Raw genomic sequence first — 19,742 nt, forward strand, 5'->3', positions numbered from 1 at the left:
CTCACATTTCCGCAATAAACACCCAGAAAAACTAACAAATTTTCTTTATTAGGGCATGAACATACTATTTAGGCTGAAAAATATATAATTCTGATGAAAACAAGAAATAGCACACCAAAGGGACACATAAGACAATTAGAAGCTAACCCAAATAGATATGTCACCACACTCTACCGACATGAAATATAGGTGTCACTACTAGCAGCCGTCTTTGCAAGCAAATATGCAGTGCATCAAGAAAATTTTTTTCATGTGGATCGCTGAGGATACACTGCCATTCACTTATGAAAAGAAACGGCGGATCTGTTTTGATCCTGATATCCTGAGTTTGAATGAGGTGGAGGGAACATTTTTCATCCAATTTTCTTGGCAATAAATGCATTTTTTTCCTGGTGGAGAAACATCAGTACAGCAAGAAAGAGCCACATAACCATTTTTATTGCAATCAATACAGCGCAACTGTGAGCTAAACTTGCCCGAAAAAAAAAAACAATTATGCCAGATGAACCTTTATGACCAGCATACATGTCAAACAAGATTAGAGCTGCACTCTAGAAATGCCGCACTGTGTTTCTCCACAAGTGTTTCAGACAACAGTAATGCAACCACTTTGGGGAATAGTTTTTAAGTAGGCAGTTCTAATTGCTGCCCATCCAATTGTTACCAATCCTAACTATGTAAATGACTCCTGATGAAAAAAATGAAAGCATCTTTCTCCAAGCCAAAGCAACAAAATAACTGTCCGCTGTTGTGTCACTAGTGAGGGAATGCAACCACACAGAGTAGTAATCTTGCAGGCACAGAGCTGACTAATGCAATTAGTGATGCCAGAAATCATGGGGAGGGCTAAAACCTACACAGATGGGAAACCAAAGAGTACCAATGCTTTTGAGTTTTGATGCACAGAGCACAAATAAAGGAAATAAGCACTGCAAGCAGCCAGAATGTCGCGACCACTTTTTGGCAGCAGGTGCAACAAAATACTCATACTCACAAGAAGAAATAAAATGTAAACTGTAAACACACTGAAAGACTTCTTGCTGCCCCGAAGTGATTGTTTCTACAAACGCATCGGCTGAACAGCCTGTGATGAATCAAAGCAATTACAGCAACACTGGCATCAGTGGTGACAAACCCAAAAGCCTTCTTGTGATAAACACCTTGTGAAAATACAACAAGGCTAGCTTCCGTAATATGTACGCCTTACGAAGAAGCTAACTCAAAGCACAATTCCAGCACTACTGCTACTCCAACGAAAAGGTTGAAAATAGGCCACGATATTCCACAAAACATGCCCTTTGCATGCAGCACAGAAAGAGCAATCTGACAAGTGATACCAGTGCAGTGAACCTCTTTCAATGTTTTTGGTAAAAAAAGTAGTTCTTAAAACCTAAAAACAAAAGCTAGCCATGCAATCTTTTGTTCTCTTCTCTCATACATTCTGCTAGAACTAGAATGCCGCACTGAAAAAATCACACAGCAGCATGTTTTCTTTTGACGTTATGCAAATAGAGCTGCTGCAATAGGAATCCGTAAAGTGATAAAACATTTAAGTAACACAAGTGTGCTTAGGGCAATAAATCTCAATTGTCACTCGGTTCACTCGGACCTTCCGGCATGGTGGCGGAGACGAGGAGCGTTCCACTTCGAAGTTCCAGGATGAGGACCGGGACGGGAACCGAGGCACCTCCACCAAGTGTCAAGGCGTTTATTTGAAGTACAGGTCGGTTGGTCTTGGTTGACCGGCGACACGACGGGCACACTCACAGGCGTCGTTCGAAAAAACCCAGCTGCACTTCGTCTGCTTCTTCGTTGTCCCGCTTGAACTCGTCCGCTTCTTCGCTGTGCTGCGCCTGTCGGTCCCATTACACAATAAACAATAAGGCCAGATTTTCTTCTTCTGATCTTCATCAGAAAGCTGAGAACACGAGGTAAAAATCCTGGACACATTATCACTGAAAACCTCTCTTTAATGGGAAGTGATGTCATCCCTATGTGTCACAATTACCTCTACTCCACATAAGTCTGGAAGCATAGTAGGCTAGTGGTTCCAAAAGAAGATACGGAATAGCCCAGTGCCAGTGTAGTGTCAGCATTAAAAATTAATGCTTGAAATTTAACTAACTACGGACATAGGGTATCATTTGGTTTATGGAGTTTAACATCAAAAAGCGACTCACGCAATGAGCGACGCTGTAGTTAAGGGCTCTGGTAATTTCGACCACCTGGGGTCCTTTAAACATGCACCGACATTGCACAGTACACATGCCTTCAACATGTCGCCTCCACTGAAATGCGCCTGTCGCAGCCAGGATCGAACCTGCATGTTTCGGGACAGTAGTCGAGTACCATGTTAGGATAGAACACTTCTCATAGGTCACTTAGCTAGAATGCTGTTATCTGGTTGCCAACAGGATAGCTACCAAAACGTGTTCCAAAGGGCACCATGGAACAATGCTATTCCTTTAGTGTCTTGTCTGTTTGTGGTGTTTTAACTTCCACTTAACTGAGAACGCCTTTGAGCACGAGTCGCACTGGAATGGTTTTTCACCCCTGTGGGACCGCACGTGTGCCACAAGGGTTTCCTCTCGTGCAAATGCCATGGGGCACAGCTGGCACTGGTATGGCTTCTCACCAGTGTGGATGCGGACGTGCTTTACCAGGTGGCTCCTTTCTACAAATGCACTGCCACAGTGGTCACAACGGTACGGACGATCACCTGTATGGGTGCGCAGGTGTTTGTCCAAATTGCTCTTTACTGCAAATTTTCTGTCACAGTGGTCACAACGGTACGGGCGATCACCCGTATGGGTGCGCAGGTGTCTGACCAGGCTGTTCTTATAAGCAAATGTGCTATCACAGTCACTGCAATGATACGGGCGGTCGCCTGTGTGGGTGCGAATATGCGCTATGAGGTCAGATCTCTTCTGGAAAATCTTGCCGCAGTGGGTGCACTGGTGAATCTGCTTGCCCGTGGGCTTGTCCCGGTGAGTATTCACGCTTGTACTAGTGGATGGCACACTGTGGTTGAGAAGGCGCTTTTCATCAGGTGGACTTTGTCCAGGAAACACGCCAAAGTTGTGGTCTGCCATGACTGATCCTGCATTTCAAAACCAGAGCATTTTGATTAAAACCTAGGGCCCAAGATGCCAGAGCTTGTTTATAACTAAGGAACAAACGCCAAATTTAGTATTAACCAAATAAAATAATATTTTTTTTTTCAGAAAACATCTGGATGCCGAGTTTCGGCCCTTCGGTCGAGAATAACTGTCCAGTGGAAGTAAATCTTTAAACTTTTTGGATTTATGCTAGAAACATGGCAACATGGCAAAGAAATAATTTCCACCAACCCAAATGCACAATTATTAGAAGTCTGCAAATATTGAATATGAATAAAAAATTTTTATGAAATATTAATAAACATGAGACAGAGTTCTTTTTCAAAAAAAGTGTAAAGCCTTTGCAAACAAAATATAGAACACTATACTGACTCAGCATGATACAAAATAAAATGGTGTGCACAGAAATGTAGTGTTTGATTAGACAGCATTAACCTAGTTTTTTAACAATTTCTGTGTGATTTACAGCTCTGAACTTTTTATATGGACACAGTTAAAAAAAATATAAATTGAATTTTTTAAAATGAAAATCGCCGCTTTTTGACTCACTAAAACTGACATAGTTACAGCCGTCAAACATTAATTAGGCAGTTTCAGTATAGCATAGCGACCATTTCAGTCTCCACACCCAGAGCGGTTATGGTACAGTGATGTGTACCTCGTTGTTGGAAATTTCAGTGGAACATGGTTACCATGTCAACCAGGAAATATAGAGCACTGTGGCACCATCTAGGAATAAAAGTTGAAAGCACAACATTATTGATGCAAAAATTGAAAACTGAAAAATGGTTTCTGAGGAAACGAAATGCACAGTTATTGTCTCACTTATGTCATGGGCACCCAGACCACACCACAAGGGAAGGGAAGAATGTGAGAGTGAAAGAAGAAAGAGCTGCCATAGTCCTCTCCAGAATAATTTTGACCACTCGGCGATCTTTAATGTGCACTGACATTGCACAGTACACGGGCACTTCTGCCTTTCACTTCCATGGAAACGTGGCTGCTGCAGCGAGGTTCGATCCCGGTAACGGCGGCTTAACCAGTTTTTTGACATCTTCAATACGCCAACACATTATTGAGGAGAGTTTGCTCACAACTGAAATGCCAAACCTTCTTGAGTCAAGTGGTCTATTGTACAATGGTTCTGCTTCACAGAACTTCCTGACAGCTATGCACGACTCTCAGTCAGACACTCTATGGGCAAAATTTTCTATGAGAATGACATCTTCACTGATTCGGCAGCAGCCGTCATTAGGTCTCAAGCTCAAAGTGAAGGATTGAAACCTTATTTCTTTGTACTGTGGGAGTCTACAGCTTGAAGGGAGAGTTCCCACATCATCATTTTCGAGCAAGAATTCCCTTGGCCGCCTTTCAAAGTAACTTTGCTGTGCTTTTGAGGCACGTTTTTCCTCTAAGCGATTATATATCTGATTCAATGCACGACCAGGTTTACGAAGAAGTTTTTTGATTGCCTGTATGTTCTTCTCAAAAGAAAATGCAGGAAAAGAGTCAAGCGTTCCATACAAACGAACGTCTGCTGCTAGATGCAACAAACAGTGAACGTTGTACGATACCTCCTCCTGTTCATTAAGTCTACCAAAGCATTTCACAAAATGCTGAAGAAGTGTTTCTGCAGAGTCTGCATACTGTTGGCAAAGTGATGGAGTGCTGAGAATTGTTGCAGCTGCATGCAAAGTCAGAAAATTCAAAAGCATGGGACTTGGCAGTGACTCCCATAGCACTAGTGGGCCAGTGTAATGCAGAAAAAGCCTACACTCTGTAGCCTTCCAGCGGTCTTTCTCATCCAGAGTCCTAGGTTTCCTAGCGAACTCAAGTGGAACACAACCCTCAAGGGCGACACCTTTGGCTATTTCTTTACGATCTGTGGGACCAAGGTGGACTGTCAGTGGCCTTGCAAACCACAAGTTTATCAGCTTACGAACTACACCAAGGTACAGCAAATGCATGGGATCAAGTGGCATGTTGCTCACACAGTCAATAGGAAGTTCCGTCAACAATGACACACCGTGGTGGTGCTCAAAATCTTCCTGTTTCCGGAATGACTTATCAGTTCTTAGCGTCGATTATGAGGTAGGAAAAAACATCTCATTGAAACTGCCTTCTGCAGTACATTTAGGGCACACTGCGTAGCCAGCATGTAATTTTGCCAAGAATATAAATGCGCGCGCCAGTGCGTCACAGATAAAGCTTCTCATTTCTACCTTAACCAGTTTGCCAGAGATCATTAGACCTACCCGAGCTAAATTTTTTAGCTTGAGAACAAAAGGGCGAAGGAATTCATTGGCAGAGTTTGGCTTTGCAGGGCCCAGAAAAGCACCAACGATCACCGGCTCTGGTAATTTATGGGCGGCACTAAGTTGAATCTGGCATTGAATTGGCCAGAGCTGCAGACGGGAGCTCTTTGACAAAGGCATGCCATCTATGTTGAAAGGCCAACAACCTGTGGCGGGTGCTTAGCGGGACACAGAACATATCCTCCAAGCCATTCTTAAGCCTGCATATTCAGCCTCATGACCGAGTGTATGTTTTGCCGAAACCAATAATTAAGGAGGAAGTTTAGGAAAGGAAAAGTGTGCGCGAGCGCCGCTCTAGAACACGTGCGGCGTAGCACGTGACTTTTTTTGCATGCCTCTCGCGCTTTCCTCTAGGTCACAAGGTCACAACACCGCCACTACCTCGTGGTTACATCACAAACGATGGGAATGTTTCGCATTATCAATGTGCCGCATTATCGCCAAAAAGCTCTTTAATTGCCCATGGAAAACCTTAATAAATTAATTCCATATGACATGCGTCTTAGGATTCAGGCTTTTCTTATGTTCGAATGCGGCACTAAAGCTGCCAGAGATATATGGGATATATTAATTGATAGTTTGTGCGTCCAATATCTGTGTTTGTTGGACAAACATTAGAACATAACTTGCGCATCGAATGAGTGAATGAAAAACTTTATTGGTTCCTTTGTAGCGGTAGAGGACGAAGTCTTCATCTTGAAGCTTGGGTCCTCCTTGGCCGTGGGTGGGCCCCTAGTCCAGGGCTCCACTGAGTCAGGCCACCTCGCTTGCGTGTGCTATGAGGGCCCTTTGGACCCCTAGCTCGCAGCTGGTGAGCCGGCTCTCCCATTGCTCCGCACTTGGTGTTTTGTGTTTGTGGAATGCTTGATTTCTTCCGCACTCCCATGTGACATGATATAGTGTTGGTTTTGCTCGGCAACACGGACAGGTGGCGCTATACTGTGTGGGGAACATCTTGTTTAATATGTATATGATTGGGAAGGAGCCTGTTTGCAGTCTTCGCCATCCTGTGGCTTCCTCCTTGGATAATGCTTTATGTGGTGGGGGGTATTGGAATCTTAGCCCCTTATATAGGTTTAATAATTCCGAATAGCTGTCCCCGCAATTAATCTGGGGCCCCTCCGGGGGTAATGACGTTCCTGTTCGGCTGGGCATTCCTCGAGCTAGGTTGTCTGCCCCTTCGTTGCCCCTGATCCCTGCGTGACTCGGTATCCAGATTATGTTGTGTATTGGTCGTCCCTCAGGGAGCAGAGCTCTACTGAGGATCTTGAGTGCCGTGCTGCTAATTCTGCCTCTAGTATAGTTCCGGCACGCCTCTTGTGAATCCGTTAAGATGTTAAGGGATCTCCCTGTCCTATATCCTTCATTCGCGGCCAGGGCGACAGCAATCTCCTCTGCCTCCGTTATGTTAGATACTTCGGCTGTGAGGCTTGTGATGTGTTCTCCGTGGTAATTTACAACTACTGCTACCGCGCTATTTTTGTGTGCTTGGGGGTATAGGGAGGCATCAATGTAGACTGTGTTGTCCCGATGCCCCATGTTCCTCTCATAAAATTCTGCCCTAACCTCTCTCCTGTTAGCATGGAGGTTTGGATCCATGTTTCGGGGGATAGGTTGTATGCATAGCTTTTTTCTTAGCGGGTTTGGTATTGCGGCCCTGCTATTTTGTGGCTTTTCTATTTCCCGACCTAGCTTTGTCAGGAGCGCCCTTCCAGTCGTCGTGTTGCTAAATCTTCGTATTTGTGCCTTGAGCTGGCATTCTCTTAATTCATGGAAGGTGTTACTGATTCCGAGTTGCATGAGCTTGTCGTTGGATCTATTTCTTGGGGGATGAAGAGCTGTTTTGTATGCCTTCCGGAATATTGTCTCCGCTTGCTCCTTCTCTGCTTTGATAGTCACATGGTACGGTAATGAATATGTTACCCGGATGACCACTAGGCTGTTGACTAGCCTGAGTGTGTCCTCCTCCATCATGCCATACCTCTTGTGCGCTACTCTGCTGATCATCCGGCTTTCTTGTCCTGCCGCTTTGCTTAGCAGTCTGAGTTTATGACTGCACTTCCGGCTTCCTTGCAGCCACATGCCGAGGATTCTGATCATCTTTTGTTCCGGGATGTTCCGGCCCTCTAGTTTTATTTCGAGTGGAGCATCCGTAGGGTGCCTACCCACTCTGAGGAGCTCAGATTTTTCCGTGGAGCATTTAAGTCCTCTTTGTTTTGTGTATTCGTCAATGCAGGTGGCAGCCTCTTGTAGCGCCTCCTGCTTCTCCTCCAGTGAGCCTTGGGTGGTCCAGATGGTGAAATCGTCTGCGTACATTGCATGACTAATCCCCTGGACTTGGCTGAGTTTCTTGGCGAGGTTGACCATCGCTATGTTAAAGAGTATTGGCGAGATTACTGAGCCTTGCGGAGTGCCCTTGCATGGCGTTTGAAAGGTGTCACTCCGCAGGTCTCCTAGGCCTACCGTCGCTGTTCTGTCCATGAGGAAGCTTCTAACGTAGTCATGGACCTTCTTCCCGCAGTTGGTGGTGTTAAGTCCTTCCATAATGGCGGCATGGGATACGTTGTCAAAGGCCTCTTTAATATCGATGGCCATGACAACGTTCTCCCCGTTCTTTGGCATTGTTTCGAGTACCTCTTCTTTTAGTTGTAGCAAGATGTCTTGGGTTGATAAATTTGCCCTGAATCCGAACATGGTGTTGGGGTACCATTCTCCGTCTTCTAGATGCGTTTGTATTCGTCGGGTTACTGTTCTCTCGTACAGCTTGCCTAGGCATGATGTTAGCGAGATCGGTCTGAGGTTTTCAATTTGGAGTTTCTTGCCGGGCTTGGGGATCATGACGACTATGGCGTGTTTCCACTCCGCTGGGACCGTCCCTTCTTCCCATTGTTTGTTTAGGTATAGGGTGAGTTGGCTGATTGCTTCGTCGCTTAAATTTCGGATTATCGAGTTATGAATCTTGTCCGCCCCTGCTGCCGAATTTTTCGTTGTTGCCCTTATGGCCTCGACGACCTCTTCTCTTGTGATGGGTCTGTCCGTGGTTGGGTTTTCTTCGCCCTGGTAGTAGCCTTGGTAGCCGTCTACCTGGTCCTACCCGTAGCAATTCTCTCGTACTGCCTGGAGCAGCTGTTCTTCTGTACCTTCGTACTGGTGAATTAGCCTTTGGATGGATTTGCTGCTTCCCGCCTTGCTTTTGCTCGGATCTATGAGTGTTCTGAGGATCTGCCACGTTCTAGCCGTGCTGAGGGTGCCATTCAGCGAGGTACTTGCTGCCACCCTTGTCTTGCCAGCTGCGTTGCATATTGTTGTTGTTGTTGTTGTTGACCTCACACAATGGCACATACCCACAAGGGGGATTGGCCATAACCAGGCGGTGACTATTTAAATGACCAGTTGCATGTGGCAAGCATGGGATGACCTACCAAAATTTGGATCGCACAGTTTTCGTAGCCGAGGAGGTTGCAGGAGGTTAGGGGGGCATACAAACTAAAATTTGGGCAAAGAAGGGGTAGGGATTACTATAAGTGGTTGTGAAAACCGAAATACAGAAGCTGATAATGGGAGGGGCAGGACGAAAGATCATGAAGGTAGACGTTTTGATTCCAGTAGATAATTTTGAACGGCAGAGCAAACATTCCCATTGGTATGGCCAAGCATAGAAGCGCCAAGAGACAGAACAACCACAGAAGACAGGCGCAAACTGAGATTCTGTATTGGAACTTCTAATAGTCGCCTCCTAATCGATGAGTAACGACGGCAAAAAAGAAGAAAGTGCTCTATTGTTTCCGGCTCCGCACAATACGGACACAATGGGGAGATCGCCAGACCAGGCCTGTATAGGTAAAAATTTAGTTGCGGTACTCGGCAGCGAAGCCTCGTGAAGGAAACTTCAAGATTGCGCGATCGCCAGACTGAGCTTCTCCATGGGAACAGTAGGTGCTGGAAGTCGTCCAAGGAAGTAAGCGCTGATGCACCCAGTTCGTTCATTACAGTGTACCGTCGGAAGCGTGCCGCCGTGATGTAAGCAGTTTTTGGAAGCGGGTCAACAATCGGTCCACTCAGGGCTGCCTTCGCTAAAGCATCAGCTGATTCATTTAATAGAAGACCCCTGTGCCCAGGAACCCAAAGAAATCGAATTAATGTGATGTGTGGAGGGATCAGGAATTTTAGAATCCGAAAGAGCTGCAATCCAGTGGACACCGAGAGGGAAGTGCATAAAGATAACGAGTCCGTAATTATTATTACTGCTGATAAAGAAACTGGTACCTTTCGCAAAGCGAGAACCACTGCTAGAAACTCAGCCAGATAGATAGGAGTGAAATCTTGGAGACGGAGAGAAAAAGACCAGACAAGGGACTGGGAGTAAATACCTACACCTGCCTTTTCTGCACACACCGAGCCATCAGTCGCAATTGCAACATGTGAGCTGAAGGTCGACAAATAATCCTGCAACATACCATTTAACCATGAGAAAGGCAGTAATTTTGCATTACGTGGATAAATATCATCGTAGATGATAGACACATTTGCAGGGATGGACCGCACCGGAACAATTTCAGGTATTCGCACATTCAGTGGGCCCAGCAAAGATTCAACGAAACAGATTTGGGGAGTTTGAAGGCGAGACCATCCGACACCCAAGAACTCCGCTCGCTGCCTTAGGAAGATCAACTCGGATGCATGCTGGTCCGAGTCGCAAAACTTTAAAAACGTTTGTACTGTCAAAAGGCGAAACCTTGCAGTAAGAGACGGCACCCGCGCTTCCAGATACAAAACATTGTTTGCCACGTATTTAGGGAGGCCCAAACACAGGCGCAGAGCTTCTCGCTCTAAGAGCAGAAGAGGGCGCATTTTGTATGCAGCTGCTCCAGAAAACAAAACGCAACCGAATTCCAAGATTGGCCGGATATACATTTTGTAAATCAGCAGCAGAGCATGTCTGCGCAAACCGCAGCGAGGGCTACTCATCCTTCGCAGAAGGCCTACCGCCCGAATCCCTTTCGCAGCAACCTGATCTATATGTGGCCGCCAAGAGAGAGAGGAATCATAAGTTACCCCGAGATACTTTAGGGAACATACCTGAGGAATGACATGATGACGATAAGACAATGAAATGTGTACCTGTTGAGTAACCGGAAAAGGTAATAAAGCGCACTTGTTTACATTAAGACTTAAGTGTAATTCAGATAACCATCGGTCAAGGGAATTTAAATATGACTGTAAAACCATATACACCGAATGTAAATCACTCGCAGCAGCAAAGAAAGCTATATCGTCTGCATACACGTACGTAGTCACGTCAGGGGAAGTCGGAATCGAACTGAGTAAGAGGTTGAATAGAACAGGGGAGAGAACTGCACCTTGAGGCACACCTCTAGATTGATGAAACTTCCTTGTAGAAACTCCGCGTTGACAACAATAAAATTCTCTGTCAGCCAGGAAAGCTGACACCCATTCCACAAAATAACTTGGCAATCCCAGAGCACGTAGTCTGTACATCAGAGGCCCATGTTCGACACTGTCATATGCTTTCGAGATGTCAAGAGTTACCAGCGCAGCATACTGTCGACGCCGGCGCGCCAGTCGGACACGGCTTTCGAGGTCAGTATGCGCACACCATATAGAGCACCCAGGCTTGAAACCAATCTGACAGGGGTTAAGTAGTCCCTTTTCAGTAATAATGGGCATGATTCGTCCATACAGCACGCGTTCAACCAATTTCACCAGGTTCGATGTCAATGAAATTGGTCGAATGTTGTCTAAGACCAACCCTTCGCCTGGCTTTTTAAGCACCGGGATAATTTTAGAAACACGCCATACATCCGGGATCCATGGGGTTCTAATAGAGTAATTTACCAGCTCCAATATAGCATTGGGGGATTCGTCGAACAGTATTTTAATCATCGCAGAGGTGACACGGTCAGGACCAGGAGCTGCAGAAGGTAACCGATTTATCACCTGGGAGAGCTCAGAAACCGAGACATTAAGGAAATCATCATAGTGATTCCCAAGCAGTTGTGGGCGAGAAAGCGCAGCCGAAAAACGGTGTTCCAAGCCTTTGCCAATTTCTTCTAATGACCTGGCAAGCTCTACTGGAGTCAGCACATTAGAGGGGATGTTGTTAGGCGGTGGCAGCCTGTTCCTTGACCTCAGAAAGCGAAACAAGGCTTGTCTGTTATTAGATTTTGATAGATGGGCATAATTCTCTTCATCATATTGTTCTTTTGCCCTAGCGACTGTGCGCTTGAAGGTAGCTGCAAGAAACTTATAATCGATCCAATTCCGGGGACATTGATTATGGATAAGTTTCTTCCAGGCTGCCTTGCGCCGCCTATAATCCTTTGAACATTCTGCATTCCACCAAGGGCTCTGAGAAGTGCCTATGCTATCGCACACTGTAAACTCTGATTGCCTCCGTACCCGATCTAAAATAGAGCATAAGCCTAACACCCTGCTCTCCTGAGACCAATTCGGCAAAGAGTGTAGTTCTGAACTGAGTGAACTTTTGAACTTGTTGTAATCGACTAGGGTGCAACTGAATCCGCCGATAGAAGTCATCGGACACACAATGTCAAAAGTGAGTGGGAAGTGGTCACTGTTTGTGGCACAGTCAACCGGAGTCCAGGAGGAAACTGCTACCCCTGGTGTTGAAAACGTTAAATCCAATGCTGATCGGGAGTGCCCACGGAGAAAGGTCGGAAAACCCGAGTTATGACAGTTTAGGTTATTCACACAAGCCCAATCCCATAAACGCAAACCGCACTGGTCTGTTCGATAACCCCAAGTCAAGTGATGCGAATTGAAATCCCCAACAAGCAACACATGTGATCTGCTGACAGAGAGTAAGGAATCTAATGGCCGTGAGTCATGAACCCCAGATGGAAAATATACATTTGCGACAGTAATGGGATGGAAACCAGGAACTGAAAGATCCACTGCCTGAATTTCGCAATGAGCGTCCACCCGCTGAAACACCAATCGTGCCTTGTGACAAAATCTGGATGAAACCAGCAGAAGCAAACCGCCCCCCCTTGATGGGCGGTCCATTCTAAAAATTCGATAATGTTCCATTTGAAATGAAAACTCTTTCGACAACCAGGTTTCTTGAAGCGCAATGACATGAGGAGAAAATCGATTTGAAAGAGTTACTAAATCAGTGAAAGCTGATTGAATGGAACGGCAGTTCCACTGCAGCACTCTCAGAGACCCTATTCTGGCGAGAGATCTGCAGCAGCAACTGCCTTTTCCAAAATGCTGTGGTGACCAGTTTTTCCTGAATTACTCTTTTTTGTTTTGGATTGAGGGGAGCTAGACGGACCAGCAACAGCTAAAGGAGACCGGCTACGTTTCTGAGCTCGAGCATCGAGCTCCATCAGCTCAACACACCCATCAATTGCTCCGGTCGTGACTTCAGGTACATGAGTTGGAGGCGTGCGCTCTTTTTGCGGCTGCATTGAAACAAGGGAAGGTGTCTCCGCACTGAGTTTAGTAGGTACTGCAGGATCCACGGATGACTTGAACGCAGCATTGGAGGTCATTATTGAAGAGGTCATTTGCGCCACCATGACTTGCGATATGCACTCTGTTACGGAATTCACTAGCCGATCCATGACCTTGGCCATTGCCTTTTCAACCGCTGCAGCAATCGCATCTGACAGACTTGAATCCACGACCGCAGTCGTCTGCCGTGCTGCCACACTTGAGTACCCGTACGTCCTTTCCTTAACAATAGCCATAGCCTCGCGCCTTGAGCACCGGCGCTTTTCTAATACTTCCAGCACCTTAACCTCCTCAACCCTTGCAGGACAATTAGAATATGTGGCGGAGTGACTACCGCTGCACAAGCAACACATCTCATCTTTTGAACACCTTCCTACACGGTCATGATTACCACCACACACACTGCACCTTGAGCTCGACTTGCAGGCGTTCGCGCTGTGGCCAAACCTCCAGCAGTTGCGGCATTGAAGTGGCCTTGAAGAATACGGATCGACCCTGAAAACCAGGGGCCACACCTTCAACTCAGATGGACAGGAGAGACCCGCAAAGGTGGCAATTACCGTTTCAGTTGGAAGTTTTGTTTCCTCAACGACCCGAGTGCACCGATGTACAGAAATCACCCCTGCGGAGGAGAGTTTCTCTAGCGTTTCCTTAGGGCTAAGGCGTGGGTCAACCCCTCGCACCAGCCCTTTAGAGCACGCCAAGTGCGGCGGTATAAATGCGCTTACCGACTGGCTTCCAAAAGCTGTGGACGTTAACAAATCCATGATGCAGGCCTGGTCGGCCGACCTGCACACCACGCCTCCTCTGCCGTACTGCCGGACATCACTGATTTTTAAGAAGTGAGGCGTAATCGCCTGTAGCGCAGTCTGAACCGCATCCGGGTTATTCAGTCGAATGTCGCCACCATCCGATGGAACCAAGGCCACGGGAATAGTGCCGACGCCACCCCGAAAGAAGGCGTCCAGGGGAAGTTGGTTAGGGGGGAGGCTGGCCGACCAGGGGGAGTTCCCCTGGCCAGGAGAGGACGTCGACATGCGCCCCTAGCGACCTGCAAGCGCCCTGCTGCGTCTTGGGCCTCTTTCGTGGCTGTGAGGAGCCGACGCTGCTGGTGCTGCTCTGTGTGGTGGCATCGCTGCAGCTTCCAGGAGTGGGTGTCTGCCGGAGAGGTGGTTGTTGTTGTTGTAGTTGTTGCTGCTGTTGCTGCTGCTGCTGTTGTTGCTGCTGCTGCTGCTGCTGCTGCTGCTGTTGTTGCTGCTGCTGCTGCTGCTGCTGCTGCTGCTGCTGCTGTTGTTGCACCGTACTACTGGCTGTTGGTGCGGACGCTGCCGAGAAGGAGGTGGGCATGGTTGGTGTGGCAGCGCTTGCCACCTGGTGGCCACTATTGGCAGCACCACCGCCAGAGGATGGCACTGATACGCAAGCAGTGGCGGTTGCCACTGCTGCAGGGGTTGCGGGCCCGCTGCTGCCGCCGCCATTGTTCTCGTCGGTGCCGTGCTTGCGTACACGCTGGTTCCGGTTCAGGGCCTGCATGCGCATGCCCTCCTCGATGCTGTGAGCCAGGGCCTGTGAGTGCTGCCGGTTCAGCTTGGCCAGCACCCGCTCCTGGTGGGCCTCGTATTCGTCCCGGCTCGGGTAGATCTTGGCAATCAGCATGTCGAAGTTGGGGTCCGCCCGCAGGGAACGCTTGGATACCAGCTTCTTGCGGCACGTCGGGCACTCCTTGTTGCCGCTGCGCAACGCTGTGATGATGCACTCCTGGCAGAATCGGTGCAGGCACTCTTTGGTTGTCATGGTGTTCTTGAGCATGTCCAGGCAGATGGGGCACATGAGCTCACTGTGGAGGCTGCGCGGTGACACGGCGATCTCGGTGTTGTCCGTGATCATCTCCTGCGGCGTACGGTGGAGCTCGTACAGGCTCAGCTCCCAGGTCCGATTCGTCGTTTGGGTATCCGACGACGACATCTTGGATGCCGGATGTGTCGCCCACTCACCTACCGTCCACACCACTGCCAACGTATTTTGTTTCACGACCGCGGCCAACCACCACCGATACTCCAAATGCTACAACCGTTGTTACCACTGCTGCCACTGCTGTCCGCCGCTAATTTTTGCTACATGCGGACTGCTTGCCTGGTGATTTCGGCAATCTTCTTCTTTAGCTTTTGGCGCTTCCACCACTTGGTCAGGCCTCGTCTTGCCTCCCAGAGCCTGAGAAGTCGCTTGTCCACAATTCTGGTGCTTGTTCTGTTCGATCCACTTCTTTAGTGTAGAGATCCCCGATTTGTCTAAGCTGTTGGCTCCAATCTTCTGCCGAAGTTATGTCGTCCTTAAGTTGTTTGCAGTAGGTGCGGAAGGCATCCCATGGAGTCAGTTAAGTTTGCCTTGCCGTTCTTCCTTTTGATGCTTTCTGCCTCTGTGCTGACCCTAATGATGTAGTGGTCGCTGCCGAGATTTTCTTGCAGGTTCTCCCATTCGACTTGCTTAGCGCCCCTGACAAAGGTTCGGTCGGGACATTTGTCCACGCTTACGCTATTACCCTGTCTAGTAGGCTGAGTTTCATCTGCGACTAACTCGCAGCCTATGTTTTCCGCTGCTGTGCAGATGCCGCGCCCCTTTTTATCTTCGATACTGCAGCCCCATTGTGGGCTTTTCGCATTAAAGTCCCCTGCTATTATTAGGGCATTCTGCCCTGCAAGCTTCTTTGCTTCCGCAAAAAGCTTAATGAAGTCTCCTTTATTTTTAGGTGGGCTGTACAAATTTACTATAAAAGTGCTTTTAGCTTTTCTTTTTCTCTTGGGAATCACTTCAGTTATTATGTGTTCTAGCTGTGTGTCTTCAAACTCCTTATGAGCTATGCTTGTGATTTTGTTCCTAATGAGAGTTGCTGTTCTTCCGTTCTCCTGACATGAGTGTCCTTTTAGGGTTGGGGTGCAATTTGTCTCTTGTAGATGTATTAGATCTGGTGGGTTTCCTCTAGTGTTAATGAATTGCTGTAAGAGCCCTTGATTACGCCTGTAGCTCCGGCAATTCCACTGCCATATCTCTAGTTGTTGTTGTCCTGCCATGTTATCGTATTGGTACTGTTGTTTGTTCCCTGGGAATCTGATCCAAACCTGCGCTCATTATAGAGGCGGTCCCTAGCGTCATTTACTGTCTTCCGTGTGTTTTGACTCTTTACATAGTTGCGGAAGCTCTGATCTTGCAGGGCTATCTTTTGATTTAGTTGCTGTATCTGCTGCTGCATCTGCTGCATTTGCTGCTGCATGAATGTCTTTAGATCCTCTATTGTTGAGTTTCCTCCTTCATTAGTTTGTAAACTTTCTACACTCTGTTGTGGGGGTGAGGGTGCCCTGACAGGCGAGCAGCCTGCCTTTCGCATCTCTTGCATTTCCGCTTTTAATTCGCTAATTTGTTTCTTAAGCTGTCTGTTTTCCTCTCGGGTCTGCTCTTGTTCCTTCCTGATGTTATTAATATCGGCAGCAAGCCTTTTTTCATTTTCTGTTCGTGTGTTTGTGTTGTTGTTGTGCGGAGCAAAAAGCGCCTTGGGAGGGCCGGCTCCCCAGCTCACCTTGACTCCGCCGCTCTTCTTCTGTTGCTGCTTCGGCTTCACCCAGGACTGCTGGCCGCCCAGGGGTGGGTAGGACTCGTCCCGCTCCCGGCTCCGGCCCTGGCCCTGGGCCCGAATTACGGAACTCGCTCTAAAGTTGTAGAGCGTTACGTCAAAATGACGACAGCATGACGACAAGGCTAGACGTCAACGCGTGACGGAACGCGGAATCAACCAATGGCTAGTAGGGTGCCGCCCCGGAAGCGCTTATTTGAACGACAAGAGGCCAATTTGCACGGCAAGGGGCCGTATGCTAACTTTTTTATAAGAATACGCAGTGAATAAAATAAACATTGTTTTATTCTTTCATAAAAGTGTATTTCACTCTCACTGCCATGAAGTAAAACAAGAAGGACATTCACTTTTGCAAATAACTGCTTTCGTGGGTAAGTTTTGTTGCCATGAGAGCGCGCTGGCAGATGTAAACACTGAACATGGCGGCCTTCTAAAAAACAGCTGATCCCACGGCTAGTTCCTGCTTTTTTAGGCGTCGTCTGAAATCAAGGTTCTATTTGGTTGTCCAAAGTGAGCGGATAACAATTATCGAAGCCAGTGAAGGTCACGGGCCTCCAGAAAGGAACCTGCACGAAACGTCGGGCCCGAAAATCGACGAAGACAACTTGAGGTAAGTCTGTGTTATTGGTTTAAAGATGCCACATGCCAAGCATATGATTTGGGTTCTGTTTCTTTCACTTTAGCAAATACAAGACGTCCACGAAGCACGGCTTGTTGGATAAAATCAACTTTTTTGGCTTCATAAACGTCTGGCACAAATGATTCAGTTGGGAAGGAGCAAGAACCAAGCAAGGCGGTTGGGCGCACGCTAACAACCTTGCTCGTTTTCGGTCGTTCTTGGCTGTGCTATAAGTTGCTGCAGCGCAGCACACGCATATGTTCCTGTAAAAACATATTAGCCCGAACTCAGAGCAAAGGTTTTTCCCTGTTATTCCCTGCTTTCGAAAAGCGGAACAGAAACTATTCCCTGTTTGTTTTCCCCGCTGTATTCGCTGCTGCAATTCTCTAAGCGGGAATTATAGTCTCGAAATGGCGCCAACACGAAGAATGCCGAGCGAGCAAGAGCTAATCGTAATAGAGTCTATGAAGAGCCATCCGCTCTTGGCTCGGGCTTCTGCCGACCTAACAAACTCATACACAGCTGTTGAAAAGCGCGAGCTGTGGATCCAGCTTGCGTCGATTCTCAACAACAAGGGGTCGGCCGTTTAAAAACATGATGTCTTTGCCTTGCGCCTTGCTAGCACTGTTTATTCCATCTGTGGTGTATTTTAGTCTCGGAGGAGGTGCAGGAATGCATAGACAAGTGGTTGAGCATTATTGATTGCTTCTCTTTTGCTAGTGCTCTTTTAGTTTCATGGTTTGCCAGTACCAATCAGCCGCACCTTTTACCCTGTTACAGCAGAGGAGATGAACGGGGAGCCTCAGCAAGTTGTCGACAAGACACACGGAGCCCCACAGACCGTGAGTTGGCTTTCCATTATTCAAGCTCCATACTACCCTTTCTGGCAGCTGATTGAAAGTAATAGCACTATACTCTCTGGCAGCATTTGCAGCAGTAGCCAAAATACTGCAGAGATTCTACAGTACACACAAAACTATCTCTCTCTGGCTTTGCCACGCAGTGCAGAATGTTTATTTCTCTTGCAGTGAGGCTGTGACATCTCCTAGCAGTCTAGCAAATGTGCACATGAAATATGCTACTACAATGCTGCCCAAGATTGCTGTCCTGTATATTTATGTCAAGTCCTCTAACACATTGTACCAAATGTTTTGCGTATTCCACCACGTGATGAGCACATTTTCTTTCCCGACAGCTACACCGGTGCCCTCGCCGCAGCCCTCATGGCAGCACACACCAGAGCCCCCACTGCAGCCCTCAACACGTGCCACGCCTAGCCTTCTTGGGAAGCGACGGCGAGACGATGGGGCCAATAAGGTGCTGCGCCAGATGCTGTATGAATCGCATCGTTTGGATTCCCTTACTGACGCCCGGAACCGCCAGGACACTGCTTTTCAGCAAAGCATGCTGGAGGTGTGTACTCGCTGCGCACACTGCACTTTGAAGAGTCGAAGCCGTCACCTGAAGCATAAATATCAGTGCTCTCTTTTGAGCACCTCTACTTCTGTTTTGACGCCTCTTGTGGGAGGTGGTTGGGACAGCTGAGTTTATGAAACTGACACGAGTCTTCTACAGCCATACTTTGTCCAAAATATCTCAGCACCTGAAATTTTACATAGAGCTTAAGCGAGATCTCAAAATTGGTTGTCAGTAATAATTTGTAATTGGAAGTATTTTTACATGCAGGCCATATGGGAGGTGACAGATGCTGTGCAGGCGTCAAATGGTCAGCAAGAGCTGCTCATCCAGAATGTGAACCTACTGACGCTAATCTTACAAAAGCTGCTTGAGCCACCTGCACCACATTGAATTGTTCATATTTATGTCATTATTTGCTTGTTTTTATTTTTATGAAAGAACCTCTTCATATGTTTATATTTATTCAAGAACATTATTTACTTCTCTGCCAGGTGCAGACTCATTGAACTATTTTTAGTTTGCTTTTTAAAATTTCTGTTTTATGTGTTTGTTTATTTACATTGTCTGCTTCTCTGTCAGGTTTCTGTTTTTGTATTTATTCAAGATCATCTCTGTCATGTGCCATAGCATCATTTTTTTATTTCTTGTAAGCTCTGCAGGCCCGGATGCTTCACACTGTTTATTTTCTTCCAGTTGTGTAATTTAAGCTCTGCCAGGTGTGAAAGCCTCCTATACTCTTTTATTTTCCATTCCTTTCAAATGTTTACCTGCAGCTGTGGCAGGTGCACAAGGTGCAATTTCTAGTGCTTGTTTTCTTTCATTGCAATATGTGGGGCAAAGTTGTTCTGAAGTGACTGTAGTTATGAAGGGCACCATAATATGGGGATTCTGGATAAATTTTGAACACTTCGATTTTGTGTCTGTTAAGGTTGTTTGCATGTTCCTGAGTCGTTTTTTTTTCGCATTACTTTTCCTGCTTTTCCGTAAAGTGTCCATTGTGTGCATTGTAACATGTTCTATCCTCAGTAGACCCGAGGAAAAATGAGGCTTGCCAGCATTCGTCCAAAGTCGCTTCTGAACTAGTGTTGAATGCAGGCAAAAAAAAATTTGGCGGATGCTTGAGCTCCGCCTTTAAAGGTATGATG

General features: G+C 47.1%; 1 protein-coding gene across 1 annotated transcript; it reads right to left on the reverse strand.

The window, feature by feature from the left end:
• Positions 1 to 846: 846 nt before the first annotated feature.
• On the reverse strand, positions 847 to 15,016 carry LOC144102491 (uncharacterized). The gene is made up of 3 exons (XM_077635754.1): positions 13,994 to 15,016; positions 2,536 to 2,657; positions 847 to 853 (listed from the first exon to the last, which is right to left on the reverse strand). Exons 1-3 carry the CDS (start codon positions 14,897 to 14,899, stop codon positions 847 to 849), a joined length of 1,035 nt encoding a protein of 344 aa, XP_077491880.1. The 5' UTR covers positions 14,900 to 15,016.
• Between the last annotated feature and the right edge of the window lie 4,726 nt (positions 15,017 to 19,742).

The sequence above is a fragment of the Amblyomma americanum genome, chromosome 8 (assembly GCF_052857255.1).
Source record: "Amblyomma americanum isolate KBUSLIRL-KWMA chromosome 8, ASM5285725v1, whole genome shotgun sequence".
NCBI lineage: Eukaryota > Metazoa > Arthropoda > Arachnida > Ixodida > Ixodidae > Amblyomma > Amblyomma americanum.

What these genes read in the sequence shown, in the direction of transcription:
- LOC144102491 (XM_077635754.1), bottom strand. Translation starts at nt 14,899, where the DNA reads ATGTCGTCGTCGGATACCCAAACGACGAATCGGACCTGGGAGCTGAGC. An exon ending in GGCCCAAGACGCAGCAGGGC is followed by an intron (nt 2,658 to 13,993) that starts GCTTGCAGGTCG and finishes AGCCACCTGGTA; the next exon opens with AAGCACGTCCGCATCCACAC.